Source organism: Anolis carolinensis, chromosome 4 (genome assembly GCF_035594765.1).
Source record: "Anolis carolinensis isolate JA03-04 chromosome 4, rAnoCar3.1.pri, whole genome shotgun sequence".
Lineage (NCBI taxonomy): Eukaryota > Metazoa > Chordata > Lepidosauria > Squamata > Dactyloidae > Anolis > Anolis carolinensis.
Window position 1 is genome coordinate 10,527,040 of NC_085844.1, and position 21,900 is coordinate 10,548,939.

Genomic DNA, 21,900 nt, shown 5'->3' on the forward strand with positions numbered 1-21,900 from the left:
AATAGAATGGTGTTCAACAACATACATACATACATACATAAAAAAACTGTAATGGATTCTAACATTCACACAAAAGGGCATTTTTCATCAAATGAATTTGTTTGGAGCCTTCTCAACTATGAGATTCCAACTGTGGAATATCTTTTGCAGTCTATGGCTCCTTCTACACTGCCATATACAATCCAGAATATTTGCTTTGAACTGGATTATATGGCAGTGTAGACTCAGATAATCCAGTTCAAAGCAGATAATGGGGATTATTTGCTTTGATAATCTGGATTATATGGCACTGCAGAAGGGGCCTAACTGAAAAACATCAGCTTCATTCTGGTACCTAGTGCCATTTTATTGAAGCTGTTTTGTGGTCTAATTTATTCATTCTGAAATGAACACAAATATGTGTTTAACTCTTAAAACCATTTTAAGCAGTCAACAATCTTTTACAGGTATTGTTGTGTTTAATCTTAGCTTGTTTTTTATTTTACTACAACCTTGTGATATGAGGTGGGAGATAGATCGATTGATCAGTCATTTGATAAATCAACCAATGCTTAGATTCCATAAGATATGTTTTTTATCTCTTCATACAACATTTTATAGGGTGACGTTGGTGCTCCTGGCCCCCCAGGTTTACCAGGAACTGTAAGTATCACATCTTTCAGAATTTTATAGTGATAAGTGAGCTGTGCCTGTACATTGGTACAATCTGATGATGGTATTGGTATTGATTTTCCATTTTGTGATATGGGGAAACTATTGTTTTGCATGACCCCCTGGGGGAAAAAACACCTTTTCTCTGTGACAAACGTAACATGGGAATTAGCTCTGTCACAATTATTTTTTATCACAAGATTTGATTTTGACATTTACCTATAGTGTATTTATTTGTTGCTGTGTTGTGAATAGGAGATACATAGATATTTCTGTCTATATCATCTATCTATCGTCCATTTATCTAATAGCATAAAAATTAAAGTAAGGAAAGGCAAAGCTAGTGAGCATAATCGATTTGGAAGATAGCAAACAATGAATTAATATGTTGTCGAAAGCTTTCATGGCTGGAATCACAGGGTTATTGTATGTTTTCTGGGCTGTATGGCCATGTTCCAAAAGTATTCTCTCCTGATGTTTCGCCCACATCTATGGCAGGCATCCTCAGAGGTTGTGGGGATGCTTGCATAGATGTGGGCGAAACGTCAGGAGAGAATACTTCTGGAACATGGCCATACAGCCCCGAAAACACACAACAACCCAATGAATTAATATCTGCTTGTTCACTCCACTATATACATTTCATTATTTCTTATTATTTTATTATGACACAGCAAACAAGATAGATATGCTGGATTTCGTTTCACAAAATCAAAAGTTGAACACTTCCCAAGTGTCTAGGACTGTGTGATGTATTTTCAGATGATGCGCGCAGATCCCAGTCGGGTGGCCTTTTGCAGTTGGCAGATCGTGATTTTGTCAATGTCTATTGTTTCCAAATGCCGGCTGAGATCTTTTGGCATGGCACCCAGTGTGCCCATCACCACTGGGACTACCTGTACTGGTTTCTGCCAGAGTCTTTGAAGTTCAATCTTGAGGTCCTGATAGCGGCTGAGTTTTTCCTGTTGTTTTTCGTCAATGCGACTGTCACCTGGAATGGTGACATCAATGATCCAAACCTTTTTCTTCTTATTATTATTATTCATCTTCTTTGTTCCTTTTCTAGACCTCCCTGATGACACCTCATCCTAGAGTTCCCGTGAGTAACAAATTTCTATATTTGACTTCCTCGTTGTCAGTCTGGTAAATTAAACCCAGTTTAGGTATCAAGCAACCATCTAGATATTGGGCTTCAACTCCCAACATTCCTCACTATTCCCTAAATTGGTCTAGTTTATATATTTATTTACTGCATTTATATCCCATCCTTCTCACCCAGAAGGTGACTTAAGGCGGCCCTACATGTAGCCAAAAGAAACAGAATGCAGCCTCTGGTCTGTTGCAGCTGGAAAAAAATGCTGGTGGTGTCCATGCTGTTACGGGTGGACAAAACAACCAAAACAACCAAAACAGCCAGAGCTTGTTTGGGAAAAATGGATCCACGCACAGCCCTAATGGCTGTTCATTTGTACTTGGAATGTCAATCTCTGATATTTCTACTGTCTCCTTCTCTCTTTTTAGTAAATTGGTAATATACTTTTCACAGTTCATTTGAACTCACCTGTATAAACAAACAGCTGAAGAAACATCAAATCAGCTTCACAAGATTAATTGACTGCCCCAGTTTCCATGGTGACATTGATGTGCCTATACCTTTTTGAAGATTATCCTTGTTGTTAATGCAATAAATTTGTAATATTGTACTTTTTTTTGTAATGTTGTTGTTGAAGGAGAGATTGCAAGCTTGGAATGGCTGTATCAATCTTTTCCCAATTGAACAATCAGTGCTAGCAAATTGAAAAGTTCATTATTTGTCATTCATGTCATCCTGAGGTTCTTTTCTGGACCGCCAGATGGCAGAAGCAATTCTTCACAAATGATGCTTGCAGCTTGCTCTTGGATGTGGAGAAGGCTTTTCATTTTGTAGGATTTTTTCTAAAACAATTTATTTTTTTGGTACTTGCCCTAGTCTTGTTTCCTCTGTCATAGCCCTACAATGTCTCAGAATGGTGATAAGCCTACAATGCTGAGAGCCACCACGGTGTAATGGTTAATGTGTTCAGTTATGACTCTGGAAACCAGGATTTGATTATCCTCTTAGTCATGGAAACCCACTGGGTGACTTTGGTTGTGTCACAAACTCTCAGCCCCAGAAAATGTCACAATATCCTGTTGTAGGTTGCCATAGATCAGAAATGGCTTGGAGGAACACAACAACTGTTACGATAGAAAACTGTGCCCATATTGTCAACACAGCAATCTGGTGACCAACCAAATGATAAAATGGAAGTCAGATATACTGTCTTAACTCTCAATGTAAGCCTGGCCTCTAAGACACCCATTCTTATAGTATTATTCCACAATTTGCCCATTCTAGTACTCTTTGCCACCGTTTTCTCAAACCTGGTGACTGCCTTCATCCCTAACTTCCATCATTTCACACATGAAAACTAGAATACATCTTGGCTAAGTGGCATCCGAAATTGGAAACATTATCAATGAGAAAGGATGCACAAACTAGGAGAGGCTGCAGCAGCTTCCTTTAACTGAATCTGCTAGAATGAGTCTTCTCTCTGCTCTTCTTCTGCTGAGTAAACTGAATGTAAACTAATTTTGTATTTTGTACTCTATTTGTGGCAATTAAAATTGCATGACTTGAAGGCAGAAAGTGGTGGAGGAGAGAGAAACAAGCACATTTTAAAAGCAGCTAAAATAGTGGAATGATAGTCAATTGACTGAAACTATTGTCAAATTGGAAGAGTTGGAAAATATGGACCAGAGGTTGCCAGCATTGCCTATCAGCACTTGCCATCAAATGATAGATCTGGTCTGATGATTACAATCTCTATATATAAAAGAGTGATGGCATCAGGGCAGCAGACAAAACAACAAAACTACAGGCCCCCCAACCTCGAAATTTGACAACACAACTCATCATTCACGGCTCTAGGTTGATAGAACAAAAAGAAAAGAAAAATAAAGTCCTAAGTACAGGGAGAGGAATAATAGTTTTTATTCAATTGCTGCCAGTTTGAAGGCTAAGCTCCACCCACTTGGTCTCCTAGCAACCTACTCAGCCCAGGGGACAGGCACAGTTAGGCCTCACTTAGGCCTCTTCCACAGATTATCAGATTTTAACTGGATTATATGGCAGTGTAGACTCAAGGCCCTTCCACACAGCTATATAATCCATTTATAATCTTATATTATCTGCTTTGAACTGGATTATCTTGACTCCACACTGCCATATAATCCACTTCAGTGTACATACTAAACATAAAGACAACCATATAACAGACATTCAATACCACCACTACCTCAACAATTTCTCACCAACACCACCAAACAACGCCACAGCAACGCGTGGCCGGACACAGCTAGTGTTTTACAAAAGGAAGATTGCACACAAATAGTGTTTATTGTACTGCCACCTTCAGCAGTCAAAGATTGGGAAAGTGTGACCAGTGGGTTGCGTGGAGTACTAAAGGCATGTCTATAGTTCCCGGTGCCTCCTCCCCAACATTTCCATTTGTCCCCAAAATGTCCTCAGATGCCTCTGCTGTGGGAGACAACTCTGGTCCCTCTGACTTCTTATAGGCTCAGGAAAACACCCTTTTTTCAACTGGAATTGACTCAGAAGTCAACATCTTGGCCACTTTCTAGTGGAAGAATGTCCTATTCTGAGCACAAAATGATCCAAGTTAGAACAAAATGCAGTGAAATTGCTCTCTTGCACATCTCCAAAAATGTTTCTGGTTATTTAGGGCACAATTGCGGTGTGGTATAGTATAGCTTTCCTAGAACTTGTGGAGTCCAATGTGGCTCTGACAGCTACTTTCCTCAATTTGATTGCATATAGTTGTCACACATAACCCTGTGGTTCCACAATTGCTATTTTCTGTCTTTTTTCCCACCAGGGAGAACAAGGGCCAAAAGGTGATAAAGGTGACAGAGGAGAAAGAGGTGAACCCGTAAGCATATGATCAAAATCTTTTTTTACTTGATGTAGATGTTGGGAAGTAAAGGAAAAAAAGTTACTTGAAGCTGTAGAAGTGTGTGTATATTAAGAGCAGAAACATCTAACAGTCATCTGAACAGAAGAAGGGATGGAGTGAGGCCTTGTCAAATCGTTAAAACAACTCTTGTCGTCTATCCCACATCACGGTTGGTCTTCTGTGTCCTTTAGGGACCTTCCACACAGCCATACAATCCAGAATATCAAGGCAGATAATCCATAATTTCTGCTTTGAACTGGGTTATCTACCATATAACCCAGTTCAAAGCAGTTAATGTGGGATTTTATACAGCTGTGTGGAAGGGGCCTAAATGTTTACTAAAACCTGTAAATATACTCCAGGGTATTACTGATCATGTAAGGGATGGAAGGAATATTTGAAATTATATTAAAAAATGTTTTGAAAACTGTACTTTTATAATTTGAAGCTTCTTTCTGCACAAAACATGCATGGTTGTTGTATGTTTTCCGGGCTGTATGGCCATGTTCCAGAAGTATTCTCTCCTGATGTTTTGCCCACATCTATGGCAGGCATCATCAGAGGTTGTGAAGTGCACAGAAACATGCATGTTTCTGCCCAGAAAATAATATTTCTGAACATAGGATAATACTTTTATGCAGAAAATATGTCTTCCTTCAAAGAAAATACTATAATTTGGGATGTATTCTGAACATGATTGTTTTGTGCAAAAACTTGACTAGAAACATTATTTTATTTTTGAACATATTTGTTATTTCTGTACAAAATATTAATGTACCAATTTTGTGCCAAAATGAGTCTTATACTGTGAATTGTCATAAAAAATCTTTCTGAAAGCAGGACTAAAATTTATAAAATTACTGATTGCTTATATTTCTAATGAGATAGATAACTATGGAAAACAAGTGGGACCTGCCAGAAATTGTTACAGTGCAGAATGACACCATTGTTTCTTCTGCCTTGCTCATGTTTCCATTCCTTTCATAGCAAAGCCATCTTTCAATGTCCTTTGGGCATCCTCATTTATTATTACAATATTTGAGGAAGTTTTTTTCCCCAAGATGTGTGTGTTTTTTCGTAATTGCAATTTTTCCAGTTTTTCTGAGTTTACTGGTCTCATTTTGCTTGTATGAGGAGTAACATATGACATGTAGACAAAATGGAGCAGAATGAGAAGCAGAGTTTTTAGCATATGCCCTTTCTTACCTTTTATTGTCTATGCCTATATTCATATTGCTAAAATAACTGCTGCAATAACATTTTACAGCCTTTTAAAACTGTGGGTCACAAATTCTGTTGTATAAAAGTGCAGGCTAGTTTTCTAGGAATACACTACATCAATGTACTTTAATAGAGCATTTGATTTATGGTCCTCTCTCCATCTCCTTTCACAGGGAGGGCCAGGAATTCCAGGTGAACAAGGGCCACCTGGACTTACAGGGCAGCTGGTGAGTGAACAAATCTGAAACTGAAATCTTCTCTAATATCTTATGGTGGAAAATCAGAGAATGTGTACAATAATGAGCAATATAGTGATACCACATTACACATCTGTTTTAACTAAATCTAACCAAATTGGGATTGATGAATCCTAGAGACATCTCCATTCCCTAGACCTCAGGGAATCAGAAATTGAGAATGAGAAGAGCATTGCTTTGAAAGACTTGAAATAAAAGGTTCACCAGGCTAAAGCACAAAATGAGCTTGGGCTTGCCAGAGACATTACAAACAATAAAGGGGCTTCTTTGCTTATGTCAGTAGAAAAAGGAAGAACAAGGAGGCAAAAGAGTTCTGTGAGGAGAAGATGGGGTAATGCTGATAGAAGATAGGAAAAGGCAGAACTACTTAATACCTTCTTTGCCTCAGTCTTCTCACAAAAAGAAAGCCATCCTCAATCTCAGCAACATGGAGTGGATGAAGGATTAGGGGGAATCCAGCCCCAAATAGGGAAACAAGTTATCCAGGACAAATTCAATTCCTCAGGGCCAGATTAACTACGTATTGAAAGAACTAGCAGAAGTTATTTCAGAACCACAGGCAATCACCTTTGAGAGTTCTTGGAGAATGGGAGAAGTCCCCGCAGATTGGAGGAGGGCAGTTTGCAGAAGGGACCAAACTGGAAGGGATAGCTAATATTCCAGAAGACAGGAGCAGAATTCAAAATGATTTTAACAGATTAGAGAGATTAGAGAACTAACAAAATGAAGTTCAACAGGGACAAATGCCATATACTCCATGCAAATGAAATTCAAAAATAAAGAATGGGGGATGCCTGGCTCGACAGCAGTACGTGTGAAAAACATCTTGTAGTCCTTGTAGACAAGGTAAACATGAGCCAACAATGTGATGCAGCGGCAAAAAAGCCAATGGGATTTTGGCCTGCATGGATAGGAGTATAGTGTCTAGGTCCAGGGAATTCATGCTACCCCTCTATTCTGCCTTGGTCAGACCACACCTGAAATCACACTGTGTCCAGTTCTGGGCACCGCAATTGAAGGTAGATGTTGACAAGCTGAAATGTGACTAAAATGATCAAGGATCTGGAGAACTAGCCCTATGAAAAGCGGCTCAAAGAGCTGGACATGTTTAGCCTGCAGAACAGAAGGATGAGAGGAGACATGATAGCCATGTATAAATATATTACGGGAAGTCATAGGGAGGAGGGAGCAAGCTTGTTTTCTGTTGTCCTGGAGACTAGGATGCGGAACAATGGCTTCAAACTACAGGAAAGGAGATTCCACCTGCACATTAGGAAGAACCTCCTCACTGTGAGAGCTGTTCACATTGTTCAGCAGTAGAACTCTTTCTCCACCCTGAAGTGTGGTGAAGTCTCCATCTTTGGAGGTTTTTAAGAAGAGGCTGGATGGCCATCTGTCAGGGGTGCTTTGAATGTGATTTTCGTGTTTCCTAGCAGGGGATTGGACTTGATGTTCCACAAAGTCTCTTCCAGCTCTGTGATTCTATTATTCTACTCAGTGTATCTATGATTGATGTTTACTGATTTATGCTTAATAGTATCATCATCCGTTTAACATCACTAGGGTTTACCCCTTATGACCTCACAAGGGGCCATCACTAGGTCTCGGGTTTTGAACTGCCATTCTCAATTTGAACACAACATGAATGACTTTTATAGTCTTGTGGTATAATTTCTGGCCTTCCATCCTTCACATTAAATTGATTAATAATCATAAGAACATATGAGGTAGATTAATAGTTCATCTAGTCAATCATTTTCTTCCCAGTGTAGTTCACCATATACCTGTAAGATGCCCATAAGCAGTGAATGAAAAAATGCAATATATAAACTCCACACAGCCCACCAAGTCATTTTTGCACCCCTTGTGTTCTTTGCAACCTCCATTACCTCCAGTTTTTCACCCTGTGCCAATTTCTTTTGCACTGGGTAGTAACATCTCTTCAGGTGGTATTGTAGTTCTGTCATCAAGATATGTTTGACTTCACACTAGGAAATGTCTATTTCTTTCCTTTTTGTCTTTCAAAAATAGGCTTAAATCTTTTGTTTCAGTAATCCAAGTCAATAGTCATCAGGTTCTCTTGTCGAAGTCTGACTTTGCACTGCTTGAAGAAATAAATTCCTTTATTTATCTTGATTGAATGACCTTGTTTCCTAGACCTGTGAGAGAGGAAGAAAAGCATTCAATTGCATAGAGCTTGATTAAGTCTTTTAAACTCAAGTTGCTGTACATGCTTTAACCTTTCCTGAATCTTTGCTCCAGCCCTATGATTATTTTGAATGCTATTTTTGATCTTTTTCCAGCTCTGTAATTTATGATGAACAATATTCCAAATGCACTTGCATTTTAGATATGTATGTGTGTGCGCCTTCAAGTTGCTTGTTGATGTACAGTCAATTCATGAATTTCATGGGCAGGGAAAACTCAGAAGTGATTTTGCCAAGTCTTTCCTCTAACATATAGCCTATAGCACTTAGTTCATGATCATCCATCCAATCCTACCCACAACTGACCCTGTTAAGAGATCTGGTACTTCTAGAGCAGTGGTTCTTAATCCAGGGGTCCCCAGATGTTTTGGCCTTCAACTCCCAGAAATCCTAACAGCTGATAAACTGGCTGGGATTTCTGGGAATTGTAGGCCAAAAACATCTGGGGACCCCAGGTTGAGAACCACTGGCCTATAGATATGTAAAGAGGCATACAAGTATTTGTTCTTATTTTTATATTTTTTCCTGCTCAATCTCATAATATTTGTTCCAATGTCACTTTGTTTAAGCAATTTTCATGGAGTGCGTGAAAGGCTAAAACTTCATTGCTCTGCTTCCTCCCAGCCATCCTGACAAAGAGTACTGTTTTGCCTCTCACAAAAGCAGCAGGAAAAAGAGAATTTTTCAATAGGATCATCAAAGTCAGTTGGCTTCTCCACACACCCCTGCAGGGAGGCAACAGTATCCATTAAGATAACTAGAAGGGAGGATTAAAGGGTTTCTGTACCACCCAGCAATCCCAACGGAAGATTGGAGAGGAGACACAAAATGAATTCAAATGAAAATCAATGTCCTCCAATACTCACTGAAGCTGATGACCTTGACTTGAGAGGTAAAAAAAAGCTCATCTCCCAGTTTGATTTGCTGCAGCAGATGAGTGATCAAAATGCACAGATACTCTTGAAAAAACCTGCCTCCTTCCTGTGTTGAAACCCGACCACACAGAAAGGTATTCTTACAGCTTTATTCCAGGTCTGAATTGGAACTCTGGTGATGAGGACTTAATCATCTGTCTTGTGAATCTCAGCATGATGAAGAGATTTTATTATCTCTCAGTGAATAGGATTAGTAGGAATTGGGTTCCCCTCTGCTCTACAACCATTAAAATATCTTTGTGAAGTGAATAGCTTCATCAGCTGTTTGGCACCTGCCTTGGGAGCAGACCTTACTTTGACTAACAGTCTGGATCTCTACCAATTTGGTCCATCCTCCCATTTGGCTGAAACTTTGTTTCTTCTGTTTTTCTAGGGTATTAAAGGTCAAGAAGGAGCCATAGGAATACCTGGAGCCCCTGGAGAGGCTGTGAGTAATTGCTCTATGCTTTATGAATTGTTTCCCCAGGTTATGTAAAAAGCATCATTCCATATGTGATACTGGGTTTGGTGCCTTTTTGAAATTCTCAAAGAGGAGTCAGGTTACCCTGAAAGAGACACCCAGAATATGTACCCAAATGAAATTCAGCTGTCAGTCAAGTCAGTGCAGTACCAGAAATCAATGGGCTCTCCAAGTGGGACATCCTTGGACTTGAGTCCCATAGAAATGTGAAAGATCTGGGCACAGCTCCCATTTATTTCAATGAAGGACATTCAAGTACTACTAGATCCTTTTTTTTATAACAAAGCCAATGCAAATTTGGATGCATGGAAACAGCTGTTTTCCTCAGCCTTATTCCTATACTGGAACATTTGACTTGGCAGAAAGAGATTAATATTTTCAGCAGCATAACTGGACAGGTAAAGGAACCCACAGCTTCAGTCCAATTGCTAGTCCCAACAAGAGTAGACTCGTTAAGACAATAAGACAGATATTACTATTGTCTTATTTATTTATTTTATTTACAGTATTTATATTCCACACTTCTCACCCCGAAGGGGACACAGGGCGGATCACATAGTACAAATATAAGGCCAACATTCAATGCCATATAACATAGAACAGAGTCAGAGACAGACACAGAGGCAATTTAAACCTTCTCCAGCTTCCAGCTTCCTGAGGGTATGCTTGATTCTGGCCACAGGGGGAGCAGCTGCTCCATCATCCACTGCGACTGCAACTTCCTCATTCCAATGGCGGCTGGATGATTTTTATGGTGTCGTAAATTAGCCTCCCCGCATATAAGTGGTACCTAAATTTCCTACTTGATCGATGCAACTATCTTTCGGGTTGCATAGGTCAGCAACGAGCAGCGGTTATATTTTATTTTTAATTGTTGGGTGCTCAAACTCACACAGGCTGGCCTCGAACTCATGACCTCTTGGTCAGAGTGATTTATTGCAGCTGGCTGCTAACCAGCCTGTGCCACAGCCCGCCCCCTTTTACTAATCCTGATTGATTCAATGGGTTTTCATCAGAGTGGAGCAATGGTTGGAATTTATGCTACATTGAAAGGAAGTCTGCTCATTAATAATATTTGAACAAAGATTCATAGCCCAGAACAATTGGGCTGTGAATATCCAGTCCAAAATTTCCTCAGTGTAGTATAAATGCAGTTGACCTCCTTCTTCATGGGTTCTATATTCATGAATTCAAACATCAATGGCACAAAACTGCTGATATTATTTAATTCCAAAAAAAATATCCCTTAAATTTGCCATTTATATAAGGGACACAATTTTACTATTCCATTGTATTTAATGGGATTCAAGTATCCATGAATTCTGGTATCCAAAGAGTGTCCTGGGATCAAATGTCAGTGGATACCAAAGACTCGCTGTATACACATGTAGATAGATGTATGCTGTTGCAGCATTGTGAGGCCCCATCACAAAATAGCAACATTGTACAATGCCTGTCGATTACTAGTTGCTATTGTGAAATGAACAATGCACAATGTGAATAAACAATGCTACAGAATTAAGATGATGCCTTTTGCAGGCACTGATGGAATTAGAAATAAAAGAGTTGTCCTTTTGTAGTGTCTGCTGCAACAGATCTTCTCGAATACAGATTTGCATCAAAGGCATGTTTTTATTTTGTTTCAACAGGGTGCTCCTGGGCCTGCAGGTCCACCCGGCCCAAGAGGCCTTCCCGGAAATGTGGTATGTTAATAACAGCTTGTCATATAGTTCCACAAACAGTTCCACAAACATTCTTCTATCAAAGGGAGAGGAACTGGGAGGAGAAGACTCCATTTCAAGGCCCTTTTTAATGAGCACTGAACTAGAATTGTCAATAGGGAACATCTGGAACGGGGCAGAGTCTTGCTGAATTGGCACTAAACCTGTTTCCTCATCACTGTTGTCCACAATGGAGTCAGGTTCACGGCCCAAGGGTCCACGGGACATCACAATTAACTGAAACCACCATAAAATTTCACATTGTGGATTTTTTTTTGGGGGGGGGGGGGCAAAAGTAATTAAAAACAATGTTCTCTGGGCAAAACATTTAATTTTGCAAACCAATGTTTAGCTCAAATAAAATAAAATATAAACATTTCACATATGATGAGGTCATAAGTTAGATTTCAGTTAGCTGTTACAGATGAATCTATCAATTTCAGACACACAGCAATTTTACTATCTGCATCATTGAACTTTGGGGTTCCCCTTAGATTTTTCTTCACAGTTTAATGGTGATGCACTTTTTTCCAATAAGGAGAATGCGTTATTTGATTTCCCTCTCCTCCTGGAATATTGGTATTTCAGCTTTAAAAGCAAGCATTGTATGCCCATGTTCCCATATGTTTTAATCTGTCTTATTTGATTTGATCCCATTATGTTATATAAAATAATAATTCAATTTTGTTTTCTTTATAGGGTGTACCTGGTGATCCTGGCCGACCAGGAAATGATGGTCAAAAAGGAGAAAAGGTACAAAATAGCTTCTGTTGTTTAAGCATCATTTCTTGGCAATGTCTCTCTAGTTCTACACATCTGCAGTTGATGTAAACTAATCTCAAGTGTCCAATAGAGAAATGTGTTCTTCACAGCACTGACTCTTGTTTAGAGCATTTTTATGTTGCTCTTCAGTTGAAAAAGGCTCGTGAAGTAGCTGACAGAGATTAATAACATGACAGTTTCTGTTCTCAGGCTTGCAGAAGGCAATTGATCAGTAACATTTCCTGGTATATCTTGATGGCTGTATTGAAAATGTGAAGAAAAACTAGAAGGAAGATTGCCAGTAATGTCATATTCCAAGAAATGTGTTTCGGTAGTGCTTTGGGCTGTGTACTGTAGGTCTTTTTTTGTGTGGGTTGGAAAAGATCAGGGACCTTGATGTTAACATATGATGCTACCAAACAAGAAAAAGGGAAAAAAATCAAACTGAAGAAGCTGATGATTTTAATGGGTATTGGTCCCAGTTTTTAATATGCATCCATGCCCAGTGGCTTTACAAATATCAAGAAAGAAGAGGAGGAGGAAAAGGGGGAAGAAGATTATTCCAGACAATATAGAATTAATGCAGTTCAGGACACAACTCATGAGACATAGGCCATGACATAAAATAAAGAAACAATTGTTTTATGGATGTCGACTGGTATGGAGAAATACCTCTGATATGCTATGTTCCTAAATTCTCTTAATTAATGCTGCTGGTTTTCACACTTTTTCCAGGGAGATTTTGGAAAAGAAGGGAAACCAGGAGTACCTGGGCCTAGAGGTGAGACAGGACCTGCTGGAGAACCTGGGTTAACCGGCAAGGGTCGAGATGGAGAAAGAGTAAGTCCAAAGTATACTTAGCAAGTCAATTCCTAAATCTCAGGTGATATGCCAAATCCATTTCATTTCTTATTTCATAGTCTGTCATCCTTTTATGTTTCACTTTATCTCTTTGAGCAGGAGACATATTAAAAATGTTTGAAATAAGTGTCTGCAGAGTTGTTCAGCTACACCACACACTGGGGTGGGTTCAGTTTAATCATGTTGGCTTCTGATAAGAGCTTATTTACTCTAGGATCCATTGGTTGGTCTTCTTGGCAGTCCATAGTATCTGTGAAACTCTCCTCCAGCACCACAAAACCTGGAGTGGAATATTCCTTCTTCCTACATGGAAACCACCAACCACTGTTCTGAGCAGTTTTATTTTACTGATGATTGGATCTTTGTGTTCATAGGCATCTGTTTGTATTGAACTATGCCTTCAATTCTTCATTATGATAGCTCACCATCCTGAGTTCATAGCTTAGTTTAGCTAGCCCTTATACCCCCCCCCCAATGACTGAGATATTATTTTCCCCCTTTCCCTATATGTTTCTATCATATTTCTCAAATCAGCAGAAAACACTGTATTTATTTAAGAATTCTGTCTAATCCCAGGGTGAACGAGGACCACCAGGTTTACCTGGAGCTTATGGACCCAAGGTAAGCATTTGCATTGTTACCCCCTCTATCTGGTTTCTACCCTCAAAACTGAGTAATTATCCCCTAAACCAGGGGTCCTCAAACCTTTTAAGTGGGGGGCCGATTCACAGTCCCTCAGACTGTTACGGGGGGCGGACTATGATGAAATAGCCCAAAATTAGGATTGTTGTTGTTGTGTGCCTTCAAGTCATTTCATACTTAGGTCAACCCAAGTCTAAAGTTTAGGACAGAGGCCAGGTCAATGACCTTGGAGGGCCACATCTGGCCCAGGAGGCCTGATCTAGACAATCTCATAAGACCATAGGTAAGCAAAGAAACCCCCAAAGACCATCTAGATGGTCTCATAAGACCATAGGTAAAGAAAGGGGCCCCCAAAGGCCATTTAGATTATCTCATCAGGCCATCAGAAGACCATCTATAAGGAAAGGGACCTCAAAGACCATCTAGATGGTTTCATGAGACCATAGGTAAGGAAAGGGGCCCCCAAAGGCCATTTAGATGATCTCATCAGGCCATCAGAAGACCATCGATAAGGAAAGGGACCTCAAAGACCATCTAAATGGTCTCATAAGATCATAAGTAAGGAAAGGGACCCCCAAAGGCCATCTAGACAATCTCATAAAACTATAGGTAAGGAAAGGGACCCTCAAAGGCCATTTAGACAGTCTCATAGGGACCCTTGCCCTAAATACTTACTAAGTTCTGTCTGATCATGATTTCTCTCTCTCACACACATCTGTTTCTTCTCAGGGAGATAGAGGTGCTCCTGGTGTTCCAGGACAGCCAGGAGACAGAGGCGTGCCAGGGGTTGGACTTGCTGGACCACCTGTAAGTTTAGCCTTCTAACCAATAATACCTATGAAGTCTTCATCAATTCCTTAGGTAAAGGTATCCATCTTGAGGTCTGCAGGAAAAGCTGATTGCCAATTATATCAGTACATGATATGAAAATGAGGTAGAAAATCTCAAGCACAGAATATCCGTCTTTAGAGAAGCATGAGAAAATTTTGAGTATTGGAGCCTATATTTTTTCTTTGCAATACCCTGCAGACAGGATAATACTAAGCCCTCTGAAGTCAGCAGAGTCTCTTTCACAGTGTTACTGCCCACCTCAGTAAGGGAAGCTTTGCTTCATATTTGCCTGCTCTCTGAAAGAAGCAAAGCACTGCAAGTGTGCATGTATACTGAAGAATTAACTGCATTGAACTACATTATATAGGTCTACACCAGGCATGCCCAAAATTTGGCCCTCTAGGTGTTTTAGGTGTCAATTCCCACAATTCCTAACAGTCTACCAGCTGTCCGAAACATCTGGAGGGCTGTAGTTTGCCCATACCTGGTCTACAATGCACTATATAATGCAGTTTGAAACCAATTTAATTGCCATAGTTCAATCCTATGGGATCATGGCAGCTGGAGTATTATTAGATCTTTGGCCTTTTCTGCCAAAGAGAGCTAGTGCCTATCCACATTATAAATCCCAGCATTCCATAGCATTAAGTCATGCCAATTAAACTTGAGTGAAATTGCATTAATTCTACAGTGTAGATGCACATTAAGCCATCTCTTTGAAGACTAAGTTGAGTTTCTACTCTGTGAGCCAGTTCATTTCTTGTACTCTGTCTACCATGTAGGGATGGAAGTGGGAGTGCAAGCTGACCTCACCCAGCATTTAATGGAGGCACCTGTGTGCACAATAAGCTTTGCTAATTCTTTGCTTTTCGCAGATTGTGAAGTTGGGAGAAAAACAATGTTCATGAGTCATGGCTGCTTGGATAAGTCATTTTCCAATTACCTTCCCCTTCTGAGGAGAGACTCATGGCAAGGTTCTGCAAATCAAATGGATGATTCATCCATAATCAATCAATCTGTCAAATAAGGATATTACTGTCCATCTTTAAATGTACTTTTTTTTTTTTGCAATGGACAGAAACTGTGGGACAAAGGCAGATTTAACCACTTCCTTTGATGACTCTGTACTTTGCAGCTTGGCACCACTTTGTTTGTAAGGCTCCATTCTGCTGAATTCTGGGGTTTGCTACTTGGGGAGGGAGTTAGAATTTTCTACTACACAGTCCTAGCACACTCTAGAAAGCATCACTGCTATCGCTTCAAGGAGAAAAGATGTGAACATCCCCTCTCCAAATCTCAGGATTGCTTAGGATGGAAATCAGACCTTATCTATACTGTCACATAACCCAGTTTCTGAATCCAGATTATCTGCTTTTAACTGGATGATAGGGCAGTGTAGATCCAACCTCTGATAGTTAAAGTGATTTCAAACTGCTGTAACTGGGTTCTGCATACACTTAGCAACATTTCTGAGATGGAAACCAGGATAGATAAGGCTGAATAACCCAGAAAATGGTCAAATGAGTGTGATCAAGCAACAGGGTGGTGAAATTGATATATGGGTAAGCACATTGAAAACTATTTTAAACAGAGGGACCTTTCGATTTGTGTACCAAATTTAGGGTGTGCATTTTCACTGGTCACAAAGATCAATGCTGATCCAGAGTGGCATTGCTGGGCTTTTAATGGCCATGGTTTGGGAGCTGGATGGCATCTAAACTGCATGCCCCCAAGCTGGTCTGGGAGCTGGTTGGTGTTGTGGAAATCTCTGTGTGGTTAGACTCAATTTAACCCTCTCTGGGGAAGATTCCACCAAAATGCAGCAGAGTAGCAAAAGCAAAAGCTTTCAAATGCAACAGTTACTTACACACAACGAGCAAGAGAAGCCTTTGACCATTTAGGATTGCAATGGACTGCAGAGTCTCAGTAAAAGTTCAAAAAGTATTTATTCAGGTAAAAAGAACTCAATTGTAGATAGAAAGGCTTGGGAGCTGTCTAGTGTACTCTAGACAGGTTTCTAAGGAAAAATAAGAAAGGAAAATAACAAACATCTAAATAGTTACATCTTGCCAGGAGAGACAGCAAGGTGCTGCTTGTTAGCTAGAAGAACAAAGGAAGAAGAGTGAACCAAAATAGTTCCAACCTCATGGTCCAGTTTATTGGGGCCATAAAAGACATTCTGACCAATGAGAAGTTAGTGTCCTTGGAGATTCACATTTCTACTAACTTCAAAGCAAGAGATGTGATGTAAACAGCATAGAGTGAAACACAGTAAAGCCTATCTAGGCATGCTTTGGAAACAGGGAAAGGATTCCCTCAATCCAACTCTATCATCTATCTAACTACATCTAGACTTGAGTAGTCCAGGGTGATTCCCAACAGTTGGTAGCATATGACCGAGCAGCTCAGAAACTGGTTTAGAGTCACTGGTTTGCCACTCTCATTTTGCCTCCCTTGTTGTGTTGGGTTTTGAGGTGACCACCAGCAAAAAAAAAAGGTTGATTGGGTACTGTGGAAAGGGGGAGGGGGAGAGGGACAATTCCTCCCTCCAATCCACTTTCCCTTCCCAATGGTCCCCATCACGCTGGGTGCTGTGTCCTGGCTGGGGACCACTGGAGACTGAGGAATGGCAGTTATGGCAGTCCTCATTGCTCTTTAGTTTGGGGCAGAATTCAGGCTTTCCCCTGACTTTGGATGATGTAGATCAAGGCTGCATTGTGGTGACTTTCTGCTCATTATCATGGATAAGCCCTTTGTGGCATGTGATTGCTTCGGGAACAACAAGTAAAATATATAAAATACTAATTAAAGACATAGAAAAAAAAGAAAATATTAACATTATGAGAATCATGGGAGAAGGAAGTAGGAACAAAGATAACGGAAAAAGAATGGGAGGAGATATGGAAAACAAGACAATTAAAAACATGCCAATTAGAATAAATGAAAATTATTATAAACTAATTTGGAAGTGGTATTTAACACCGAGAAGGTTAAATATTATGAATAAGAATAATAATGAAAAATGCTGGCGGAGGTGCCAGGAAATTGGAACCTACATGCATATGTGGTGGGATTGTAAACATGTAAATGATTTTTGGGAAATGGTCATAAGGGAAATAGAAAATATTATGAATATAAAAATTAGAAGGAATCCAGTGGAAATACTACTTTTAATTAAAAAAAGAGGATGAGAAAGATAAGAGGTAAAAAATTGAATAGATTTGCTATTAACAGCAACTAGATTACTAATTGCAAAATACTGGAAAGGAGAAATGAAAATACAAATTAATGAATGGTATAAAGAAGTTTGGAGAATGGCACTGAATGACAAGCTAACATCAAATTTAAAAGTAAAGAAGGGATTATGGAGAAAAATGACTTTGAAGGTATTTGGAGAAAATTTCTAGAAAAAATATTGGAAAAAGAAGATGGGAATTTACCTCTAAATGGAGAATTTAACTTTTGGTGGGACTACAGAAGAAGAGATGGCTCTGGAGAAGGGGAGCACAGGGGTGAATGTAAATAAAAGAGAGGGAAATGTATAGAATATGTTTATTTAACTGTAACTTTTCTCAAATAATAATAACAATAAAAAATAAATTACATAATCTGTACCAAACAAAGTGGTCAGTATAGACAGAGACATGGTTTTATATGACAAAATATTCAAACACATTACCCAGCACACACATTACAAAAACAGCAACTGCACAACAGATTAAGCAGCAAATTGTTAGTATTAATGCTGTGACTCATTTTTTGTTTGATTTTTTTTGTATGAGGAGGGGACATATCTAAATGTGGGATGAAGCATTTTTGAGAATGTATAGTTGGATTTTGTGATAAGTAATGTCCGTAGGGAACATACTTAGGTTTTGTCAGTGTTGCAAAATGTATTTTATGTTGCATCCTCAACTGTATTTCCAGTTTTCATTCTTACAGTCAATGAGAAAGGAAAGTTACTTTTTATTTATGTTTTTTCCAGGGGCCTGTGGGACCGCCAGGAGACAAAGGGCCTTCGGTACAGTATGTTTTTTCTGATTATATGCAGGTAGTATAGGATTATGAAAATGAAAGAAGGTTTTGTAATACCCCATAAGTTTCCTTTTTGAAGGGTATTATATTATATTGCATTGTATTGTACCATATTACTTTATTCTCCAGACCTGAGGAAGAGAATTAGAAGATTTAAAAAACATAAATAAAAACACATACCTAAAATATACACCAAGCAATGTTTAAAATAGTATTAAACTGCCTATAGGCTTGAACCAACTCAAAGCATTCATTTAAAAGTAAATGATAAAAATAGAATAGTTCAGTAGAAAAAATTTTTCCTGTAAAATAGTATCTTTCCTGATTACAGTGATGGTAAAATATGTTTTATCACAGGTAAAAAAAAGTTTTAGTTTAACACATTCCAATGCTCATACACACTATAGAACACTAAGTACTACATAACACCTACTTAGACAACACAACACAAACACATTAAGCATCACGATTTCCCACTTTACCCTACAAAATACAAGTTAACATACTACTTTCTATGCCCCAAGCTCAAAACATCAATGCAAATAGTAATCACTTCCTTATTTATGCATGGTGTACATTAATATTCTAGCTGTTTTTCCTTTACAGAAGATTTTTGTATTCAAAGCCTCAACGTGTAATATCAGATGTAGCTTTTTGAACATAAATGGATAATTCAGTTCTGAAGGTAGTGCAGAAATATTGGCTTTGTCATTCTAATATCTCTCAGCCCTATGATGTGAATCCAGTTAATCCCATCAAGACTAAACTCGCTGAATTAAATGATGAATGGCACCACATTCAACAGTCATGTCAGTGAATATACTCTCCTTGGGGCCAATACATAATTTTACACCACTGTTTTTTCAGAGTGTTTATGAGATATCTGAGACAACATAAGATAGAGAACAATTCTATACTGGGCAGGGGAATAATACAGACAGAGGCTTCTATTCTGAAGAGGTGGTATATAAACAGAACTTGGTGAGAATTACTGCAAAGATCAAAGGTGTCGTGAAAATATAAACAACAGAACTACATAACTTATTTCACTCTTTGACCAGGGTCCCCGAGGTTTGCCAGGCATCCAAGGCCTACCTGGACCATCTGGACAAGATGTAAGTAAGAGGAATGGTATATTGTAAGATTTCAGGATGGTAATGCATTATGGGCCAGCCATGAGTCCAGGGGCAAAATCGTACATCTATTTCTCTCTCTCTTTCACATACTAGAAAAGTAAAGTTAACAGGAAAATGTCACTTGCAATAGCCAAAACAAGATAAATCAAAACTCTGTAATAAGTTTGCCTTAGGGTCACCATAGGTCAGAAATATCAGCAAGAACAAGTATGTTCTAAGTTCATCTATATGTATTGTATATACTTCTGGATAAGTTTAGAAATGTTAGTCAAAAAATTGATCCCAACAATCTTGATTGACTTCTCCAGCTGTCTCTGTGTGTAAGTGTTGTGCTTTAATTCTTGAGTAGAGTGGTGAAGAATGAGAGGTAAGTCCATCCCAGGAGAGCCTAAAACCATGGTTCTCAACCTGTGGGTCCCCAGATGTTTTGGCCTTCAACTTCCAGTAATCATAACAGCTGGTAAATTGGCTGGGATTTCTAGGAATTATAGACCTAAACACATTTATTTATTTATTTACAGTACTTATATTCTGCCCTTCTCACCCCGAAGGGGACTCAGGGCAGATCACATTATATACATATAGGGCAAACATTCAATGCCCATATACACATAGAATCGAGACAGAGACAGACAGACGCAGAGGCAATTTAACCTTCTCCTGAGGGGGATATTTGATTCTGGCCACAGGGGGGGAGCAGCTGCTTCATCATCCACTCTGACGGCACTTCCTCATTCCAATGTCGTAAATTAGTTAAATCTCCCTCCCCACTTTATAAGTTGATAGATGCGACTATCTTTCGGGTTGCTAGGTCAGCAACGAGCAGGGGCTATTTTTTTTAATTGACGGGTGCTCACCCCACCACAGGCTGGCCTTGAGCTCATGACCTCATGGTCAGAGTGATTTATTGCAGCAGGCTGCTCACCAGCCTGCGCCACAGCCCGGCCCCACACATGGGACCCACAGGTTGAGAACCACTGGTTTAAAAGACGTGCCAACCTCCTCTACTCTTTCAGCTGTTCTCTGTTGCACTCATTTCACCATGAGGCCATTTCTAGCTTTTTTGAATGCCTAGGTGGATAAATGATATTGCTAGTGGCTCTTTGATGCTCCCGTGCCCCAAAGGAATTCAGTGAGCGGAAAGGGCTGGTGCTTCTTTTAGGTTCTCCTGGGACATGCTTATCTTTTTCCTTTCACCATTTTACTCAGAGAAGGAAATAGTTCCTTTTTTAAAATAAAAGTTAATTCTGGATCTTAACTTTCATCAAGACGGACACCATCTCTACTCTCAGTGGAGTAGCAAAGGGAGAAAGTGGCAAAGGGAAAAGGGGTAATTTCTCCCCTGAGGCAGTGTTAGCATTTTCCTTTATGTGCAAAATTATCCTAATCTTATCTAAGGTCAAATTTTCAGTCCGGGGCATGTACTCCTGGCATATACCTAAGTTCAACTTGTACCTGAGTATATGCAGTAGTTTCAAATCCCTCTTGAAATCTTAATGCTCCGTTGCAGACAGATCTATCTCGTTTGTGGTTGCTCAAAAACATTTGGAAGAAAGATGAATACACACAACCATATTTTTTATTGTTCAGGAGCACAGGCAATTGTCTGAACAGAGCTCCTATTCCCTGTGGGGCTCTGGTAAGTGTGGTTATCAATATTGTCCTCCACAAAGAAAAAAACTGTTCCTATTTTATCACCGTCTCTTACATGTCGGGGGCAGCTTCATGCTGCTGAGCTGCTATCTGGTTTGTCCCAAGGGAGCAATTTCAAGGGAATCTTTTCATGCACACCTCATTTCCCCAGTGCTCTCCATCAACAAACTTACAGCTTCCTAGAAACTGTTCCCCAGTGAACCTTCATTATTTTTCTTATCTGCTGATGGGGATGGGGAAAAATGGGAGCAATGTTAAAGGAAATTGTAAATAAATGTGTTTTTCCCCCCCTTCCTCATCCAATCTAGCTGGACTCAGCTAGCTTTCAAAGGGAAGGCACTGAAATAGTCAGCAGGTATAGAAAGAAAAATGAAGAATCCATTGTGTAGGGAATACACAAATGGAGTAGTACATAATGTCTTTGGATCTGTATGGCACTTTTATGTTAAGCAGAGGTCCAGTAAAGACCTTTAAGACTTGATTGGGCAGGCTTTAGGACTGATGTCTGATTTCCTTCTATGAATTATTATTAT

General features: G+C 39.4%; 1 protein-coding gene across 1 annotated transcript in view; it reads left to right on the top strand.

The window, feature by feature from the left end:
- Positions 1 to 21,900, top strand: part of col22a1 (collagen type XXII alpha 1 chain) — a 188,433-nt gene that overhangs the window by 129,718 nt on the left and 36,815 nt on the right. Inside the window, exons 32-43 of the mRNA XM_062979993.1 lie at positions 601 to 642; positions 1,718 to 1,750; positions 4,569 to 4,622; positions 6,041 to 6,094; positions 9,640 to 9,693; positions 11,376 to 11,429; positions 12,147 to 12,200; positions 12,945 to 13,049; positions 13,647 to 13,691; positions 14,442 to 14,519; positions 18,529 to 18,564; positions 19,640 to 19,693. Of these exons, the coding sequence (XP_062836063.1) occupies positions 601 to 642; positions 1,718 to 1,750; positions 4,569 to 4,622; positions 6,041 to 6,094; positions 9,640 to 9,693; positions 11,376 to 11,429; positions 12,147 to 12,200; positions 12,945 to 13,049; positions 13,647 to 13,691; positions 14,442 to 14,519; positions 18,529 to 18,564; positions 19,640 to 19,693 (663 nt within the window). The remainder of the gene's footprint in view (positions 1 to 600; positions 643 to 1,717; positions 1,751 to 4,568; positions 4,623 to 6,040; positions 6,095 to 9,639; positions 9,694 to 11,375; positions 11,430 to 12,146; positions 12,201 to 12,944; positions 13,050 to 13,646; positions 13,692 to 14,441; positions 14,520 to 18,528; positions 18,565 to 19,639; positions 19,694 to 21,900) is intronic.